Raw genomic sequence first — 17701 nt, 5'->3', positions numbered from 1 at the left:
GTTACCAAAGTATTCTTACTCCCACAAGGGGGAGACATTGTGTAGACTTTACAATAAGCAGTTATTCACCTAGAGTTAGTGTTTAGTTTACCAGTTCTCAGGTCAGCCTTTTTCATTCAAGTGTTTGTGTACATTTTTTAATAATTGAAGGCTGCTTTTCACCTGGCACTTAGACAGCTTTTTGGTCTGACAGTTCTGTCCGAGTTAGATTCTGTCGCTCTCTCAAATGTTCTGATTTGGCTGCATTTCTTTCCCATAGATGATCACTCTTGCACCAAAAAAAAATCAGTTTTCTGTGCCTTTCGAGCTGCAGCCACCATCATCCACAGTTTCTCTCTTGTCACTTTGTCTGCTGAGGTCAGATCCTCTGTGAACCTCAATTTTGGCTTGATGAGGAATTCCCAATTCTTCGCTCGCCTCCAGAGAAGATCCTGTGTAGATCTGTTGGTGAACCGGATGATGGTTGTCCTTGGTCTCATCTTGATCATTGACTCTTCCCAAACAATGAACGATGTCTACACTTTCCTGAAGTTTGGCTTTTGATTCAGGAATGACAGCTCCACAGATGTCAACAACTCTGCATTTGATGTCCTCACCCAACTGCTCTGATATCTCTCTGCCTCATTCACCTTTTGCTCGAGATCAGCCACATTCTTAACATTTTCATGTCACTTTTGAGGGTTTTCACTTCTTGAAAGATAAAGTCAGATTTTTTCATGGCCTCAATTTTCATCGTATTCTCCCTCACCATGTCCTCCAAGCCATTTGCCTTTTCATCTATCTTTGCTGTCAAAAGCATTACAATATTGTTTTGCATCTCAAGAAGTAACAAAACCTCTTGGCCTCATCTTTTTCCCCTGTGGCTTGACTGGAGTGCCGGGGTCGTAAGGTAACGAACGGCCTGAGCTGTGGACTGGAGGGGCGCGAGTTGTGAGCATTGTTGTCCGTGCTCACCACATTTTCATCACCCATTGCAGTATTTCCCCCCACAGTTACATTCTGAAGAGGAGTACCCAAAATCACACCATCTTTTGTGGTTAATTGTCCATCTGACGATCTTTCCATTTATTTTATTTTGGTTCTGGAAGTGTCCACGTACGTTCGACAAATTAGATTTTGAGCTAGCTATCTAGTGTTGTCGTAAACGAAACCATATTCATACGGTGTTTGACCGTAGAAATGACCAAATAGTCATATTTGGGTAAGGAAATCCAACTATTCCTTCAGCTACTAAAACAACTTATCTGCATTGACCACCATCTTGCTCGTAAGTTGTATTTGGTCTGTAATGTGTTTTTTTGTTATATGTCAGACCCCTTTAAGACTAGCCATTGGTATCAGCTAATGGTGATCCTAATAAATCAAATTAAATCAAGCCCAGCGATGGTCAAAAGATCATCTTGCTGTGAATGTGTCTCTTGAGGAGCAAAGTTGTGACAACACATTTGAGAAAGTGTCACATTTTGCAAATACAGAGGCAATCAAAACGTAATGGAAAACACATCACCATAAATAAAAATGTGTTTATTTATAATCAGATGTAAAATATGAAGACAGTAAAAAAGTACATACAATATTTATAAAGTGTCTGTTTAGGGCAATCAACATTTTCATTTCATATCCAGCATATTATTATTTTATTGTTACAATACCAGGGGCCTCATGCACCCATTATTTTTAGAGGGGTGATATAGTACATGAAGATGCATGGTGGGAATTCTGAGAATTCTGACAAGTTGGAGAGTTTAGCATTTTTCAAACACCTGAAACAGCTTTTTCCTGCAATCTAGAGCAATAATTGTTATGCCTAATTCTATGTAAATATATTATATTTTTCTGCATAAGTTATTTAACCATACCCCTAACCGGTTTAATTGTAATTTTAATTAATGATGCACATTGATTCTTTAAGAACTTTTATATTTTAAGAGTTTAGTACAAACTGCCACACTGGTATATAGTCTCATAACCCAAGAATTAAAGCTATTTTTGTATTTTCTAAAGTCTAGCAACCTTGCCAGCAGACATGCCAGCTAAGATAGTTAGACAAGCTACTCTAACTTGACTGATAGCCAGAAATGGCTGGGAATCTATTTATGAGGCTGGGAGATTAGGAAACTATTCATAATAAAACACGCTTCACTGTCCCAATAATTACAAAGGGCACTGTAGCTAAAGTCAACTTCATAAAATTGCTAGGTGGCTAGTATTACAGAGAAACAACCAAACATGTGTTTTATTTACTTATCAAGAATGAATCAATTGGCTACATAGCGTGATCAAAATTAGTTTCATACATAGCTCCTGTGAGACCTGCCGATAACCGGCAGTAAAAATCAACTGTGATTCACTCCATTACTCTCCTCCTCCACTGACAATACTCTCTGCACGCATATCTTTGGTCCGCGATGCACCTTGGAAGGAGCCACTTACTGTACCAGAATCTGTGGCCCCTCCGCAACATATAGCTGACAGATCTTTTTTTATAAATAATGATGAAAATATGTGGGCTCTTTAGGTTTCTTCCTAGGTTCCTGCCTTTCTATGGAGTTCTTCCTAGCCACTGTGCTTCTACACCTGCATTGCTTGCTGTTTGGGGGTTTTAGGCTGGGTTTCTGTATAGCTCTTCGTGACATCGGCTGATGTAAAAAAGGGCTTTATAAATACATTTGAATGATTGGCTTAAAAATGATATTTAGTAAATAATGTAACGTGAGGAGGCACGTGCCCTTGTGCCCCCGATGGGCATGATGCCTCTGACAATACTTTCAAGTAACACAAGACCCAATTATCCATCCTTTTGCCAATGGAATACCCCCCCAACACACCCATATCCTTCAAAACGACACACCGTGTAGTACCATTAAACTTATTCCCTTCAGAAAGATGTTCCACTCTGGTTCACACTTACTCAGGTCTTAATCAGAGTAGCTGCAGTTGGTTCAGGAAAGTGGGGAAGTTGCAGTACTGGTTGCAAACCCTTAGTTTTATACCGTGTGGATGGGCAGCTAGATCCACACGGTGAGAGGGGAATGAGACTATCCATGCCAGCATACATCTGTGCGTTCTCTACTGGTCCTGTTTCTTGGGTATTATACAACAAGATTTTGTATGCAGCACCCTTTCATTTTGTACCTGAAAAAGTACAAACTTTTTTTTTCATTATAGACAATTCATAACTGGCACCAGCATGCGACTCCAAATCAGAGTAGCTGCTACAGCTAGGGGGAAATACTAGACATTCATGCTGTCACTCACAAAGACACATTCATTTATGCATTTACGCACAGCGAGTGCTGACACGCACAGACACACAAAGTATTATGTGAATGTTCAGGACAGGAAAGAGTGACAGACAGTAGGTGGGGCACACAGGGGTGGGATAATAGAGCCACATTTGATCCCCGACTTCCCAGCATGCAAAATATTAAACAACAATCTGAGTTATGGGGTGGTGCAAGTGTTGTTGGGGGATAAAGTACAGTATATGGACTGATTCATATTGATTCAATATTTGATCACAAGGAAAAGAAAGACACCACTATTGATTGGACCCACCACAGTGATAAATGCTATACTGGTCTTCCTTCCTTCCTTCCTTCCTTCCTTCCTTCCTTCCTTCCTTCCTTCCTTCCTTCCTTCCTTCCTTCCTTCCTTCCTTCCTTCCTTCCTTCCTTCCTTCCTTCCTTCCTTCCTTCCTTCCTTCCTTCGTTTATAATGGATAGATGGAGGAATCATGTTGTGCCTTCAATTGTCCATAATGCATTCCATCTTGGGGTTGATGAAAGAGAAGCCTGCAAAGGCCGCCTGGTCCATAGAGTCAATCAGGTTCTTGTCTGCGTGGGAGAGGCGGGGCTTCTCACGCAGGAACTCCCGGTCAAAGTTGCTGCAGTCATTGGGCGCTTTCTGTGCTCGGCAGAGAAGGGGTGTCAGTTCAACAAGTGACCAATAGAAACATTCACACCACAACTCCAAACAAGTCATTCACAATTGTGTAAACCAATCAAAAGCATCAGTGTGTGAGTTTCACTATCCACATAAAAGCCAGAGAACCAGATCGTACCACTTTAGGTTTGAAGGGGGGTTCCAGCTCTCTCTTCTCCAGGGCAGGCCAATTGAGGGTCTTGAAGAAGGAGTGTCCTTGGATGTTCCCCACCACCCCTAGTCTGTTACTAGGGTCTCGTTCAAACAGCTGGGGATCGAGCACAGAGACGCACAAGAGCTTAGAAACAGGCATCCCATCTGAGATGTAAGGTGTGTATGTGTGCAGAGCTTGAGCTTGTGAGTGTGTAGATGGGAGGGGTCGAGAGGGTTATACTGTAATCGCAACATTGTTTGCATATTTATGGAAAAATAACATTTTTTCCCCCAAGGGGCAACGTTGTGACATTCCAATGCCTGTCTTTCTCTGTATGTCTGGGTGTGACTAAACTCAGCAAAAAAAGAAACATCCTCTCACTGTCAACTGGGTTATTTTCAGCAAACTTGACATGCGTAAATATTTGTATGAACATAACCAGATTCAACAGCTGAGACATAAACTGAACAAGTTCCACAGACATGTGACTAACAGAAATGGAATAAGGTGTCCCTGAACAAAGGGGGGGGGTCAAAATCAAAGTAACAATCAGTATCTGGTGTGGCCACCAGCTGCATTAAGTACTGCAGTGCATCTCCTCCTCATGGACAGCATCAGATTTGCCAGTTGTTGCTGTGATAAGTTACACCTGCAAGTTCCCGGACATTTCTGGGGGGAATGGTCCTAGCCCTCACCCTCCGATCTAAAAGGTCGCAGACGTGCTCAATGGGATTGAGATCCGGGTCTTCGCTGGCCATTGCAGAACACTGACATTCTTGTCCTGCAGGAAATCACGCACAGAACGAGCAGTGTGGCTGATGGCATTGTCATGCTGGAGGGTCATGTCAGGATGAGCCTGCAGGAAGGGTACCACATGAGGGAGGAGGATGTTTTCCCTGTAACGCACAGCATTGAGATTGCCTGCAATGACAACAAGCTCAGTCCGATGATGCTGTGACACACCACCCCAGACCATGACGGATCCTACACCTCCAAAATTGATCCCGAGTACAGGCCTGGGTGTAATGCTCATTCCTTCGACGATAAACTCAAATCCGATCATCAACCCTGGTGAGACAAAACCGCGACACGTCAGTGAAGAGCACATTTTGCCAGTCCTGTCTAGTCCAGCGACGGTGGGTTTGTGCCCATAGGCGACATTGTTGCCGTTGATGTCTGGTGAGGACCTGCCTTACAACAGGCCTACAAGCCCACAGTCCAGCCTCTCTCAGCCTATTGCGGACAGTCTGAGCACTGATAGAGGGATTGTGCATTGCTGGTGTAACTCGGGCAGTTGTTGTTGCCATCCTGTACCTGTCCCGCAGGTGTGATGTTTGGATGTACCGATCATGTGCAGCTATTGTTACACGTGGCCTGCCAATGCGAGGACGATCAGCTGTCCGCTCTGTCTCCCTATAGCGCTGTCTTACGCGTCTCACAGTACGGACACTGCAATTAATTGCCCTGGCCACATCTGCAGTCCTCATGCCTCCTTGCAGCATGCCTAAGGCACATTCACGCAGATGAGCAGAGACCCTGGGTATGTTTTTCAGAGTCAGTAGAAAGGCCTCTTTAGTCTTCAAAGTTTTCATAACTGTGACCTTAATTGCCTACCATATGTAAGCTGTTAGTGTCTTAACTTCTTATGGCTGGGGGCAGTATTGAGTAGCTTGGATGAATAAGGTGCCCAGAGTAAACTGCCTGCTACTCAGTCCCAGTTGCTAATATATGCATACTATTATTAGTATTTGATAGAAAACATTCTGAAGTTTCTAAAACTGTTTGAATGATGTCTGTGAGTATAACAGAACTCATAAGGCAGGTAAAAACCTGAGAAAAAAATCCAACCAGGAAGTGGGAAATCTGAGGTTGGTCGTTTTTGAAACTCATTCCCTATTGAAGATACAGATATTGGTCATGTTGCACTTCCTAAGGCTTCCACTAGATGTCCACAGTCTTCAGAACCTTGTTGATGCTTCTACTGTAAAGGAGGGGCTCATAAGGGCTCTTTGAGTCAGTGGTCTGGCAGAGTGCCACAAGCTCATTCACGTGAGAGTTAGCTTGAGTTCCATTGCATATCTGAAGACAAAGGAGTTCTCCTGTTGAAACATTATTGAAGATTTATGTTAAAAACATCCCAAAGATTGATTCTATACATTGTTTGACATGTTTCTACGGACTGTAACGGAACTTTTTGACATTTCGTCTGCTCCTAGTGAACGTGCTTCGTGAGCTTGGATTTGTTTACAAAATGCACTAACAAAAGTAGCTCTATGGACATAAATGATGGACATTATCGAACAAAACAAACATCTATTGTGGAACTGGGATTCATGGGAGTGCATTCTGATGAAGATCATCAAAGGTAAGTGAATATTTATAATGTTATTTCTGACTTCTGTTGACTGCACAATATGGCGGATATCTTTTTGGCTTGTTTGGTGACTGAACGCAGTCCTCAGATTGCATGGTTTGCTTTTTCCGTAAAGCTTTTTAAAAATCTGACACAGCCGTTGCATTAAGAAGAAGTGTATCTAAAGTTCAATGCATAACACTTGTATTTTCATCAACATTTATTATGAGTATTTCTGTAAATTGATGTGGCTCTCTGCAAAATCACCGGATGTTTTTGGAACTACTGAACATAAAGCGCCAATGTATACTGAGATTTTTTAATATAAATATGAACTTTATCAAACAAAACATACATGTATTGTGTTACATGAAGTCCTATGAGTGTCATCTGATGAAGATCATCAAAGGTTAGTGTTTCATTTGATCTCTACTTCTGATTTTTGTGACTCCTGTCTTTGGCTGGATAAATGGCTGTGTTTTACTGTGACTTGGCTCTGACCTAACATAATCGTTTGTGGATTTTTACAAATTATCTTTGAAAGACAGGGTCCTGAAAAAGGGACGTTTCTTTTTTTTCTGAGTTTACGTGTGAATGTCTGTGTGTGCATGGTTAGTGTGGATGAATGTTAGGGGAGAATGCAAGATTACATTGTTTACTAGTGGAGCCCCATCTGCCACCAACTGTCACAGACATACAACATTGTGAAAAGGAGGTCGGGGGGTCAGTGAGAGAAGAGAATGAGCAGTAGCTTCACCCTCTCCAGCAGGTCCTTGGCCTCCTTGGTGAGCCAGCCAGGGTAGTGAGGCACGTCCATCCTGATGGACTCAAAGAGCTCTTCCTCGTCATCACCCTGGAATGGCGACTGGCCAATCAGCATCTCATACACCAGCACGCCAAACGACCACCAGTCCACGGAGAAGGTGTACTTCTGTCCCAGCAGGATCTGAGGATGGACAGACAGAGAGACACATGTTAAGAGTCAACTATGTTAGGAGTCAACTACAGTCAGGATCAAAACACAGGCTAACAAATGCAGGACAGAGAGTAAATTGCCTTCAACAGAATCCTACAAATCCTTATCCCGCATAGACACAGACAGTCACACAAACCTCTGGTGCGATGTAGTCTGGTGTCCCACAGAAAGTGGTGGCCCGATTCTCTCCAAACATGTTCTCCTTGCACATCCCAAAGTCAGCAATCTTGATGTGGCCGTCCCTGTCCAGCATCACATTGTCCAGCTTCAGGTCCCTGTAGCAGGGAAGGGTTAAGGCAGGGGGGAGAGGGGTTCAATTCGCTCCCTGATTAAAGGGAATTAAGTTCATATATTAATCATTAATACAGGGGTGAATCATGTGCACGACAAGATCAGGCCATCGCAGTTCATGGAGCTCACCTGTAAATAATTCCTTTGGAATGGAGGAACTGCAGTCCAATTACGATTTCTGCTGAGTAGAACCTGGGGGAGAACAATGGTAGAGGCCCAACTACTTCTGAGTGCATCATCATTATGAAAGGCCTACAGTCTGTCCTTAACCTGTTATCAAACCCTCTTGGATGAGTTTTAAAGTAACATAACTACTTAGTGGCTGGTGGATGGTGAGATAGAGTCTACATAACACTGCAGTCTGTCACTCACGTGGCTCTGTAGAGATCAAAGCGACCCTTATCTTGTATGTGGAACATCAGATCCCCTCCATTCAGGTACTCCATCACGAAAAACAGGTGTTCCTGGAAAAACACACACACGCACATAATCCTAGCATTTACACAGATAAGTATAGTGACACAAATCAGTCTGAGGGAAAATAGTTCTCATAATAAAAGACGAAGCTTTGGAGAGGGGTCTCACCCTGGTCTGGAAGGTGGAGTAGAGGTGTGCGAGGAAGGGGTTGTCCCAGGCCAGGGCCAGGACTCTCTTCTCCACCATGGTACACTCCACATCATCATCCATCAGAACCACATCTTTCTTCAGGGCCTTCACAGCAAAGTACTGCCCTCGCCCCTTCAGCTCAGCCAGCAGGACCTGGAGCGCCAGACGGGAGATGTGATGCTGTTAGGCTGCATACTCCCAGAGAGAAAACACATGTTGGACAACTATCAGACCAGAGCAGGCCACTGGGTTGCTAATGTCACTCTGACAACAGATAATAACATATAGTAACTAAACACCTAAAGTAGGTTAGTTTGCAGCAGTTGAAGAGTGCCTTGGAACCTTTTAGACAAAGCAGTATTAGCATGTGACACTTGTGGGAAGGCAATTGAGTGTGTTTGCATGGGTGTCAGTGATGTGAGGGTAAATGTACCAAAGTGGTTGGCCTGGGGCTTACATTACCTTGCCAAAGCTGCCCTTGCCCAGCACCTTGTGGAACACAAAGTCATCGATGGTGAGGTGGATCGTGGGGGTGATGTTGGTGGGGGCAGGGACCTTACCACCCTCCCACAGCTTCTCATTGGCTTCTGTTGAACACACACACACACACAAAAAGAGGGGCATAATTTCAATAGATACATTTACACATGTATAGACACAACAACAACAAAATATGGATAAGAAAAACCAAAAGGTGTAGTTTACTTAAGCAATAAGGCTTGAGGGGGGGGGTTGTACATGGCCAATATACCACGACTAAGGGTTGTAATCACAAACCCCTAGGAGTCTTATTGCTATTATAAACGTGTTAAGAACGTAATTAAAACAGTAAAAATACATGTTTTGTCATATACCTGGTATACTTAAGCAATACGGCATGAGGAGTGGGTGTGGTATATGGCCAAAATACCACAGCTAAGGGCTGTTCTTATGCACGACACAACATGGAGTGCCTGGATACAGCCCTTAACCGTGGTATATTGGTCATATACCACAAACCCCTGAGGTTCCTTATTGCTATCATAAACTGGTTACCAATGTAATTAGAGCAATAAAAATACATGTTGTCATACCCGTTGTATATGGTCTGATATACCACGGCTGTCAGCCAATCAGCATTCATGACCCGAACCACCCAGTTTATAATGCAGAATACCTTGCTCTCAGCTGCAACAGTGACAGCTTACTCACCACTAGGGTCCGCTCCTGGGCTTTTGTTGAAGTCCTGGTAGATTCCAACGTCCGTTGACTCGGATTTGTTGGATTCAGACCTACTTATGGATTTCTGAGGGGGTAAAAATGCCATTACAATAGGTTTATGAATGTGCATTAATGATTCTAAAAAACACATTCATATGTGTGAATGTGGGTATGACCAAGTGCATATCCCTGCCTTTCACACCTGGCTAACTTGGTTGAGGGCCTCAGACAGAAGTTTCTGGTTGATTCCACAGAGATTGCCCACTTTCTTCTGACACTTGTGATGGATGTTCATGGAACAATCTGGCAGGAGAAAGGAGAGAAGAGTAAGACACTGGTTGTGAAAGACGGAGAGGGAAAGAGATAGAGGGCCAGAGCTAACAGATTGCATGTATTGAAGATAGTTGGAAAGAGACAGAGGGAATGAGAGAGAAGGGGCATCACACCCACCTTGACACTTGATGCCCTGCTTGACCATTCCCCACAGCATACTGCCACAGTGGTCACAGAAGGTAGGGCTCATGTAGTTGTGGCTCTTGAAGCGATGCGGCATGTCGATCTTAAAGCGCTCCTTCTGGAACTGTGGACACAGAGCTACTGTCATCAAAGAGCCAGTCCATAGTACCAATGAGCACTGCCCAAAAACCTGGGAGTATGTGGGGCCTCACAGCCCTTCTGAAGCTCCTCATGGTTCCACAAAGGGAGCAGGGGGCACACACCTACACCCTTAACTGGTGCACTGACTCCACCCTCACAGCACTGACTGGCCTATAAATCCACCTACACACCCAGGGGAGCTCCCATACAGGCTGCAGACAGGGGACTCTCCCCTCCAAGAGAAGGCAGATCTATCCTAGCTGCCTCAGGTTCTGATCCTACTGCTGCAGATACTAGCAGCCTTACGATCTCCCTGGCTGTATACTTCATAAGCAACACTAGTTAAAAGTGCTCCACTACTGGTAACAATGGTCTTATGCTGAAACCACTGGCACTATACTGGCTACTTTGGTCCTTTGCTAGCTAAATTACAACTGGAACGGAGCACCACTGTTCAGTTTTAAACACGAGCCCATTGATTTGCCTGGTCTCTGACGGCCGTTGGCCTCCCTGAATGGGACTCGTCTTGCCGTTAAAGGGATGCAGAGAAGCGTGACACAGTTGCCTCACAGCTGCATGACCGCGATGCAATCAGAGGAATTGTTGTGGGAAAATGACGATCCAAGTAAACATATTGATCAAGGCAAATGCTCCGTTGAAAACTGATCTTCAAACACCAACTACTATTTGTAATGTATTATGACAGGTGGTCATTATGCTTACCACAGTGTCTCTACTGTTCTCTGCTGTTCCGGTGCATCTCCCAATGATTTTGTCGATGCATTTCTTGTGGATAGCCGCATTGCATTCTGAGGACAGAGATAAAGCCACATTAGGGCAAGCTCACAGTTGAGACATTCACCTATTGATATGAGAAATGTGTATATTTTTGGGAGTGAATGATTGCACAGCGAATGTTTAGGATGCCTCCAAGCTACAAAACAATGTCCATATAGTGGAAAAATCTAAACAGCAAGTGGTCAGAGAGACACTCACGTCGGCACTTGTAGCCTTGCTTGTTGAGTCCCCTGTTTGAAACGAAAACAGGGTGTAAGAGTCATACAATACATTTCTAATCTTTGTGCACTTTTCCCAGAAGGTGAGAAAACCTCATGAAAAGTATTGATGGTGACAATAAACAACGGTAGCTTAACAGAATGAAAGAGAGGAGAGACATTCATTCATCTTTTGCACAAACACCGTCCGCACACACTTCGAAGGCCAAAAGGGACATTGGTCATTCCTCAACCTGTCGCCATTAGGAACCAATAACAGTTTTCTTCTCTGGTCGGAAGGGGACAGCCCTGCCCTGGGGATTGTGCTGAGCTGCTGACCTTGTTGGAACACCCTGTGAGTTTTCCCAAGACAGTGTCTTACAGAGCTCACATTACAGGTCGCGCGATAGCCAGTCTTATTGTTATTATTGGCCTGGCTCCTCCAGTCAGGGAACAATTAGGGCTGCTAATGGGTCTACTTAGAGACCCCATAGGGGCTGGTTTTGGGGTAATCAGTCAACTCTCTCTGTACTCTGGTTTACTGCTAGGCCAAGGCATAATACCGTTTGCGTGTAAAACAAACAACTACACAAGTAAACCCGGTTGAAAGCCCACTCTTTGATGCAGTAATGACGTGTGAGAAAGTCATGCTCTTTTTCCATGGTCAGTATGGATGGTATTATACAGCATCTTGCCTATGCTGCTCGGTCATTGCTTATCAACACATTTATATATACATATTCTTATTCCATCCCTTTACTTCGATTTGTGCGTATTAGGTAGTTTGTTCGGAATTGTTAGATTACTTGTTGGTTATTACTGCACTGTCAGAACTAGAAGCACAAGCATTTCGCTACACTCGCATTAACATCTGCTAACCATGTGTATGTGCCCAATACACTTTGATTTGGTCATGGTGGTGTTAGGATAGGTATTCTCCGTCTCTCACCAGACAAACTCCCTGCAGACAGAGCAGAAGGTGGGCTGTCCGAAGAAGGTGGCGGTGAATTCATGGTTCTTGATGAAGTGCACCTTGGGCTGTTTAATGGCTCTCCTTCGGTTCAGTGTCTTCGGCTCGTCCTCCACTTCGCGCATCTTCACTGTCGATTTAAACGCTGCTGGGGACACATGAAAATGATCAAGCTAATGATTCTATGTTCTCAGTCATACCATTGTGTCTGTGGGTGATATTGAGACATTTTGTTACAGTAGATATTATTACAGTCAAACGGCAGCCAAGCATCGATCATCATGTCACCTTCGATATTTATTGCAAAGGAGCATCAAAGCCTTGCACTTTCACCACCCTGTAAAGTTCTTCATAACTTATTTCATCTGTAGCCTAAAAACTGTATGGTTTCCCGAGTCACAGTGGGAAGACCAAGTTTACTCCAATATGATGGTTTTTAGTTCAATATTTGCACATAAAAAGGGGTTTCCAATCACCATTTCTCGCATAATACATTTTACAGAGACAAAAAGATTCCACCATGTCGAACGAACAAATTGTCTGTTGGCCTGGTCAGCCTGGTCGTGACTTTTTTCACGTGTCAGGTAAATCATCATGAAATGGTGGAAAACTGGTGATGGAAACGTTGTTACAAATGGCACCTTGGTAAAAAAAATGAAATAAATGGAATTGCAAAAATTCATGCACCTTGTATCTACATTCGTATATTCTAAACCTGCATAAGTTGAGTCTCAGAGTTAGAGATTATATATTTGCTATAGAAATACCATTTACAAAACATGAACCATCAAATTGGGATAGATTAAGGCAAAGAGATCCACAGACTGAGGTCACACTTGTTTGACTTTCAGAGTAAACCGTGACAACCTTCTGGGAAATGTGGATGCAGCTGGATGAAGCCAAGGGGGCTGGGTCAAAGGTCATGAAAAGAAAATGAGAGGGGCGTGAGAGAGGTAAACAAAGAAAATAAAAACTGATATGAGGACTGTGAGAAGACACAAAAGAGAGTGAGGGAGGACACAGACAGACGGGAAGATGAATAGATCGAGAAGAAGAAAAAAAGATCTCATTCCATTGACTGGCGTGTATGTTTAGAGAGGAGTTGCTCCTGCCTGCCAGCTCTGGATACAGGCTGGTGACAGAGTCAGGCAGAGGGGGCTACTCAGACACACAGGCCTAAATATACCACAGTCTGGGCTGCATTTCAGGAAACCTGCAGAGAGAGGGGGGTATGATGGATGCTGCTCCAGCCTAGCCTAGCCCGGGCCAAGCCAGAGCAGTTTCAGCCTGAATGGGACACTCCCACATACAGTCCCTCCCTAGGCCTAGGTCATATGCCAGCTGTAGATACACACCCCCCCCCTTTCAGGGCCTGCAGGGCTTCTGGGCTAGGCTGAGCTCAATGTGACGAGCTGGCCTGGCAGACTTGTGCAGCAGCATATTTCTCTAAATCAAATCAAATATATTTCTCACATGCGCCGAATACAACGAGTGCAGACTTTTACCATGAAATGCTTACTTACGAGCCCTTTTCCAACAATGCAGTTGCAATGTAAGAAAATTAACAAATAGACAGAAATAAAATATGAACATAATAAAATAACAATAACGAGGCTATATGTAAGGAGTACCTATAGAGTCAGTGTACTAGAGTTTGAGGGAGTTGGGTGAGTGATTGAGGTAGGGGGTGAAAAGCAGATTAAGTGTTCAGCAGTTTATTGGCTTTGGGGTAGAAGCTATTCAGGAGCCTTTTGGTCCCAGACTTGGCGCCCCAGTACCACTTGCCGTGCGGTCGCAGAGAGAACAGACTAAGTTGGGTGGCTGGAGTCTTTGACAATTTGTAGGGCCTTCTTCTGACACCACCTGGTATAGAGATCCTGGATGGCAGAGAGCTCGGCCCCAGTGATGTACTGAGGTATACGCACTACACTCTGTAGAGCCTTGCGGTGATGCAGCCAGTCAAGCCTACCGCTGTTGCCTACCATCACCACCTGGGGGCATCCCGTCAGAAAGTCCAATATCCAATTGCAGAGGGAGGTGTTTAATCCCAGGATCCTTATCTTAGTGATGCGCTTCTAAGTGTTGCTTTTGTCCAGGTTGGTAAAAGGCAGTGTGGAGTGCAATAGAGATTGCGTCATCTGTGGATCTGTTGGGGCGGTATGTGATTTGGAGTGGGTCCAGGGTAAGCATTTTCTTGTTTGCTTATGGCCTTATTCAGCTCGTTGAGTGCAGTTTTCGTGCCAGCATCGGTTTGTGGTGGTAAATAGACATCTATAAAAAAAAAATAAAACTCTCTTGGTAAATAGTGTGGTCTACAGCTTATCTATAGCGCTGCCGCCTCCGAGTGACGGGGATTTGGGCCCGTTCTGGGATGAGCATTATGTCCTTTCCCTCTGATTCGTTGAAATAGAAGTCCTTATCCAAATCGAGGTTATTGATCTCTGTTTCAATGTCAAGAAGCTCTTTTCAATCATATGAAACGATGGATGAAACATGTTAGAAGCAGCGCAAAAGAAAAACACAAAATAGCACAATTGATCAGGAGCAGCTTTGAGTATGACTATCTGGGGCCTCCCGAGTGGCGCAGTGGTCTAAGGCAAGGCAGCGCAGTGCTAGAGGCGTCACTACAGATGGTGATTGGGAGTCCCATAGGGCGGCGCACTGTTGGCCCAGTGTTGTCCGGGTTAGGGGAGGGTTTGGCCGGGTGGGGGTTTACTTGGCTTACTGCGCTCTAGCGACTCCCTGTGGCGAGCCGGGCGCCTGCAGGCTGACCATGGTCGTGAGTTGAAAGACTATTTCCTCCCACACATTGGTGCGGCTGGCTTCTGCGTTAAGCGGATGGGTGTTAAGAAGCGCAGCTTGGTGGGTCATGTTTCGGAAGACACATAACTAGACCTTCACCTCCCGAGCCAGTTGGGGAGTTGCAGCAATGAGACAAGATCGAAATTTTGGGAGATAAAAATCTAAAAATCTAAATAATTATAATAATAAAAATGTTTAACTATTGTTCAGGAGCCCGTAAAACGGCGGCCATCCCCTCCAGCACAATTATCCATATACCACTAGAGGCCACTGTTTACTGTCTAACCAGTGTTTATGAGTGCTAGAGAGTACAGAGAGAGACAGAGAGATATACAGTAAGTGTCAGATTGAGAGCATGTATGTTTGGGCTACAACCTGTTGTGTCTGTGTCCTGCGTAAAGAACTGGATGGCCATTTGAACCTTCCCAGAAGGCTGCAGGTCTACCCAGAATTCAGCACAGCCATTGCCCTTCTTACAGCGCTCGGCCAGCACGGACACGCCCACCGTGGCCTCGGCCAATGGCTCCTCTGTGGTCTTCATCAGAATCACCTGCAGGACACGGCCCTCATAGATGTGGGCGTCGAAACAGGACTTCCAGGCTGGGTACATAGTGGGTTTCTTCTGGACCAGGGTCTTCCCTCGCTCTGGAGAGTGAGAGGAGAGAGGGAGGGAGATGAGTTACACTACTACATACAGATTACACATGTGCTTGTCACAAAGTGTGGTTGTATACATGTGAAAGGCAGGGAGAGAGAGAAAAAGGTGAGAGTGAGAGGTGTGTGTATGTACAGTTCGGTAGTACTCTATGGGTAGTGCTACTGACCAGTGCTGAGGGACTCCTTCATCTTAATGGCACAGAAGGGATCGTTAGTCGAGGGGGGCAGGACTCCCACATCAAACGCATTAAAGGCGATGCGCAGGAAGGGCTCCATGGTGACCACTCAGTCAGCAGCCTCCTGTAAAACATACGCAGTCAGGGTTACAATTATGAAAGACATAAGGCTGCACAGCAAACACACAAACACTCATACTCAACACATATCCTAAAAACACAAAGTAAAAACAAAAAAGGCACAGCTGTGGACCACCAAAGAGACAGGAAATACAGAGGAAGTGGAAGCTACCCACTGTCACGTACCATGCTAAAATAACACCCTACATTGCGACATCAGAGGGGAGAGAGTCCATTGTGAAAGACTCAAGAGAAGGAGAAATTCCTCTCCTGTCCCAGGGACTATGTGAGAGAGTTGGAGAGAGAGAGAGCAATATAAGACAGCGGGAGAAGAAGAGAGAATCAGACAGAAAATCATTGGGATCAGAAACACACGCCACATTAAGTCACAGAGAGGGAGAGCGCTCTAAATTTGGTCCGCCGGCTTTCCCTCTGCCAATATTTCTTTGTTGGCCGACTTAGACACGCCTTTGAGATGTAGTCATAGGGGTCCTTCCCTGGGTCACGAGGCCAACCAAATCCCTACACCTGCAAAAACCTTATCGAAACCCAGAAAGGATGAGGTCGGTTTTGACGATATAGTGACTAAAACCTCTACCAAAGCGGAGACCAGGAGCTTAGAGGAAAGAGGAGACCAGGCTGTGAGACAGCTGACTGGATACACAGCACAGCAACACAAAAGATTGTGGCCAGCATGCCGTTTGTGGACTCCACAATCTTACAGACCACAAAAGGCCTGACAATGTTTCCCATACAGCTTCAAATCTAAACAAACCACATTTTTTCATGAAGGCTGCACTCACTGTCAAAGGATCCATGACGTTGGCTGGATAAATGTGAACTGGCAAGTCCAGTAAGACTGCTCACTCATCAGCTTACTGCTACCAACAATTTGAAAAGGTGACAGCAGTTTCCCGGATTAGGACACCTTTTGTTCCTACATGTCATTTCGGGGAATCAATGTCTTTTATAACCGAACGGGTCTAATTAGGGCTGGGAATTGTCAGGGACCTCACGATATAATACTATCACGATAGGTGCCGATACAATTGCAATTTGCACGATTGTCTATATGTCGAGATTTCAATGTTCCAAATAAATTGCTCGATAAAAATAAAGAGAGTTGCACACTATATACAGTACGAGTCAATGGTTAGGACACACCTACTCAGTCAAGGGTTTTTCTTTATTTGTACTATTTTCTACATTGTAGAATAATATTGAAGACATCAAAACTACGATAACACATATGGATTCATGTAGTAACCAAAAAAAAAGTGTTAAACAAATCCAAATATATTTTATTTTAGATTCTTCAAAGTAGCCAGCCACCCTTTGCCTTGATAACAGCTTTGGACACTCTTGGCATTCTCGCAACCAAGCTTCACCTGGAATGCTTTTTCCAACAGACTGTGTAAAATCAGGCCTTCACGGTCAAATTGTTGTAAAGAAACCACTACTAAAAAGGACACCAATAAGAAGAGGAGACTTGCTAGGGCCAAGAAACATGAGCAATGGACATTAGACCGGTGGAAATCTGTCCTTCAGTCTGATGAGTCAAAATGTGAGATTTTTGGTTCCAAACGCTGTGTCTTTGTGAGACACAGAGTAGGTGAACGGATGATTGCCGCATGTGTGTTTCCCACCGTGAAGCATGGAGGAAGAGGAGGTGTGATGGTGCTTTGTGATTTTTTTAGAATTCTAGAATTCACACTTAACCAGAATGGCTACCACAGCATTCTGCAGCAATACGCCATCCCATCTGGTTTGTGCTTAATGGGACAATCATTTGTTTTTCAAAAGGACAATGACCCAACATACCTCCATGCTGTGTAAGTGCTATTTGACCAAGAAGGAGAGTGATGGAGTGCTGTATCAGA

At 44.4% G+C, this 17701-nt stretch overlaps 1 protein-coding gene across 5 annotated transcripts in view; it reads right to left on the bottom strand.

The window, feature by feature from the left end:
- Positions 1 to 1503: 1503 nt before the first annotated feature.
- Positions 1504 to 17701, bottom strand: part of LOC124031434 (protein kinase C delta type-like) — a 34008-nt gene continuing 17810 nt past the window's right edge. Inside the window, exons 1-17 of one of the 5 annotated variants that reach the window (XM_046342660.1) lie at positions 16008 to 16098; positions 15693 to 15825; positions 15244 to 15513; positions 12046 to 12214; positions 11098 to 11129; positions 10825 to 10910; positions 9955 to 10084; positions 9707 to 9807; positions 9496 to 9589; positions 8767 to 8891; positions 8284 to 8457; positions 8071 to 8162; positions 7828 to 7890; positions 7544 to 7682; positions 7189 to 7377; positions 4064 to 4192; positions 1504 to 3906 (exon numbers count right to left, since the gene is read on the bottom strand). In XM_046342660.1, the coding sequence (XP_046198616.1) occupies positions 3748 to 3906; positions 4064 to 4192; positions 7189 to 7377; positions 7544 to 7682; positions 7828 to 7890; positions 8071 to 8162; positions 8284 to 8457; positions 8767 to 8891; positions 9496 to 9589; positions 9707 to 9807; positions 9955 to 10084; positions 10825 to 10910; positions 11098 to 11129; positions 12046 to 12214; positions 15244 to 15513; positions 15693 to 15801 (2061 nt within the window). In that variant the 5' untranslated portion in view covers positions 15802 to 15825; positions 16008 to 16098 and the 3' untranslated portion in view covers positions 1504 to 3747. Of the gene's footprint in view, positions 3907 to 4063; positions 4193 to 7188; positions 7378 to 7543; positions 7683 to 7827; positions 7891 to 8070; positions 8163 to 8283; positions 8458 to 8766; positions 8892 to 9495; positions 9590 to 9706; positions 9808 to 9954; positions 10085 to 10824; positions 10911 to 11097; positions 11130 to 12045; positions 12215 to 15243; positions 15514 to 15692; positions 15826 to 16007; positions 16099 to 17701 lie in introns of those variants that run through there. The other 4 variants (XM_046342659.1, XM_046342661.1, XM_046342662.1 and 1 more) reach the window with 4 other exon arrangements.

The sequence above is a fragment of the Oncorhynchus gorbuscha genome, linkage group LG03 (genome assembly GCF_021184085.1).
Source record: "Oncorhynchus gorbuscha isolate QuinsamMale2020 ecotype Even-year linkage group LG03, OgorEven_v1.0, whole genome shotgun sequence".
Lineage (NCBI taxonomy): Eukaryota > Metazoa > Chordata > Actinopteri > Salmoniformes > Salmonidae > Oncorhynchus > Oncorhynchus gorbuscha.
This window is presented reverse-complemented; position numbering and strand designations above follow the sequence as displayed.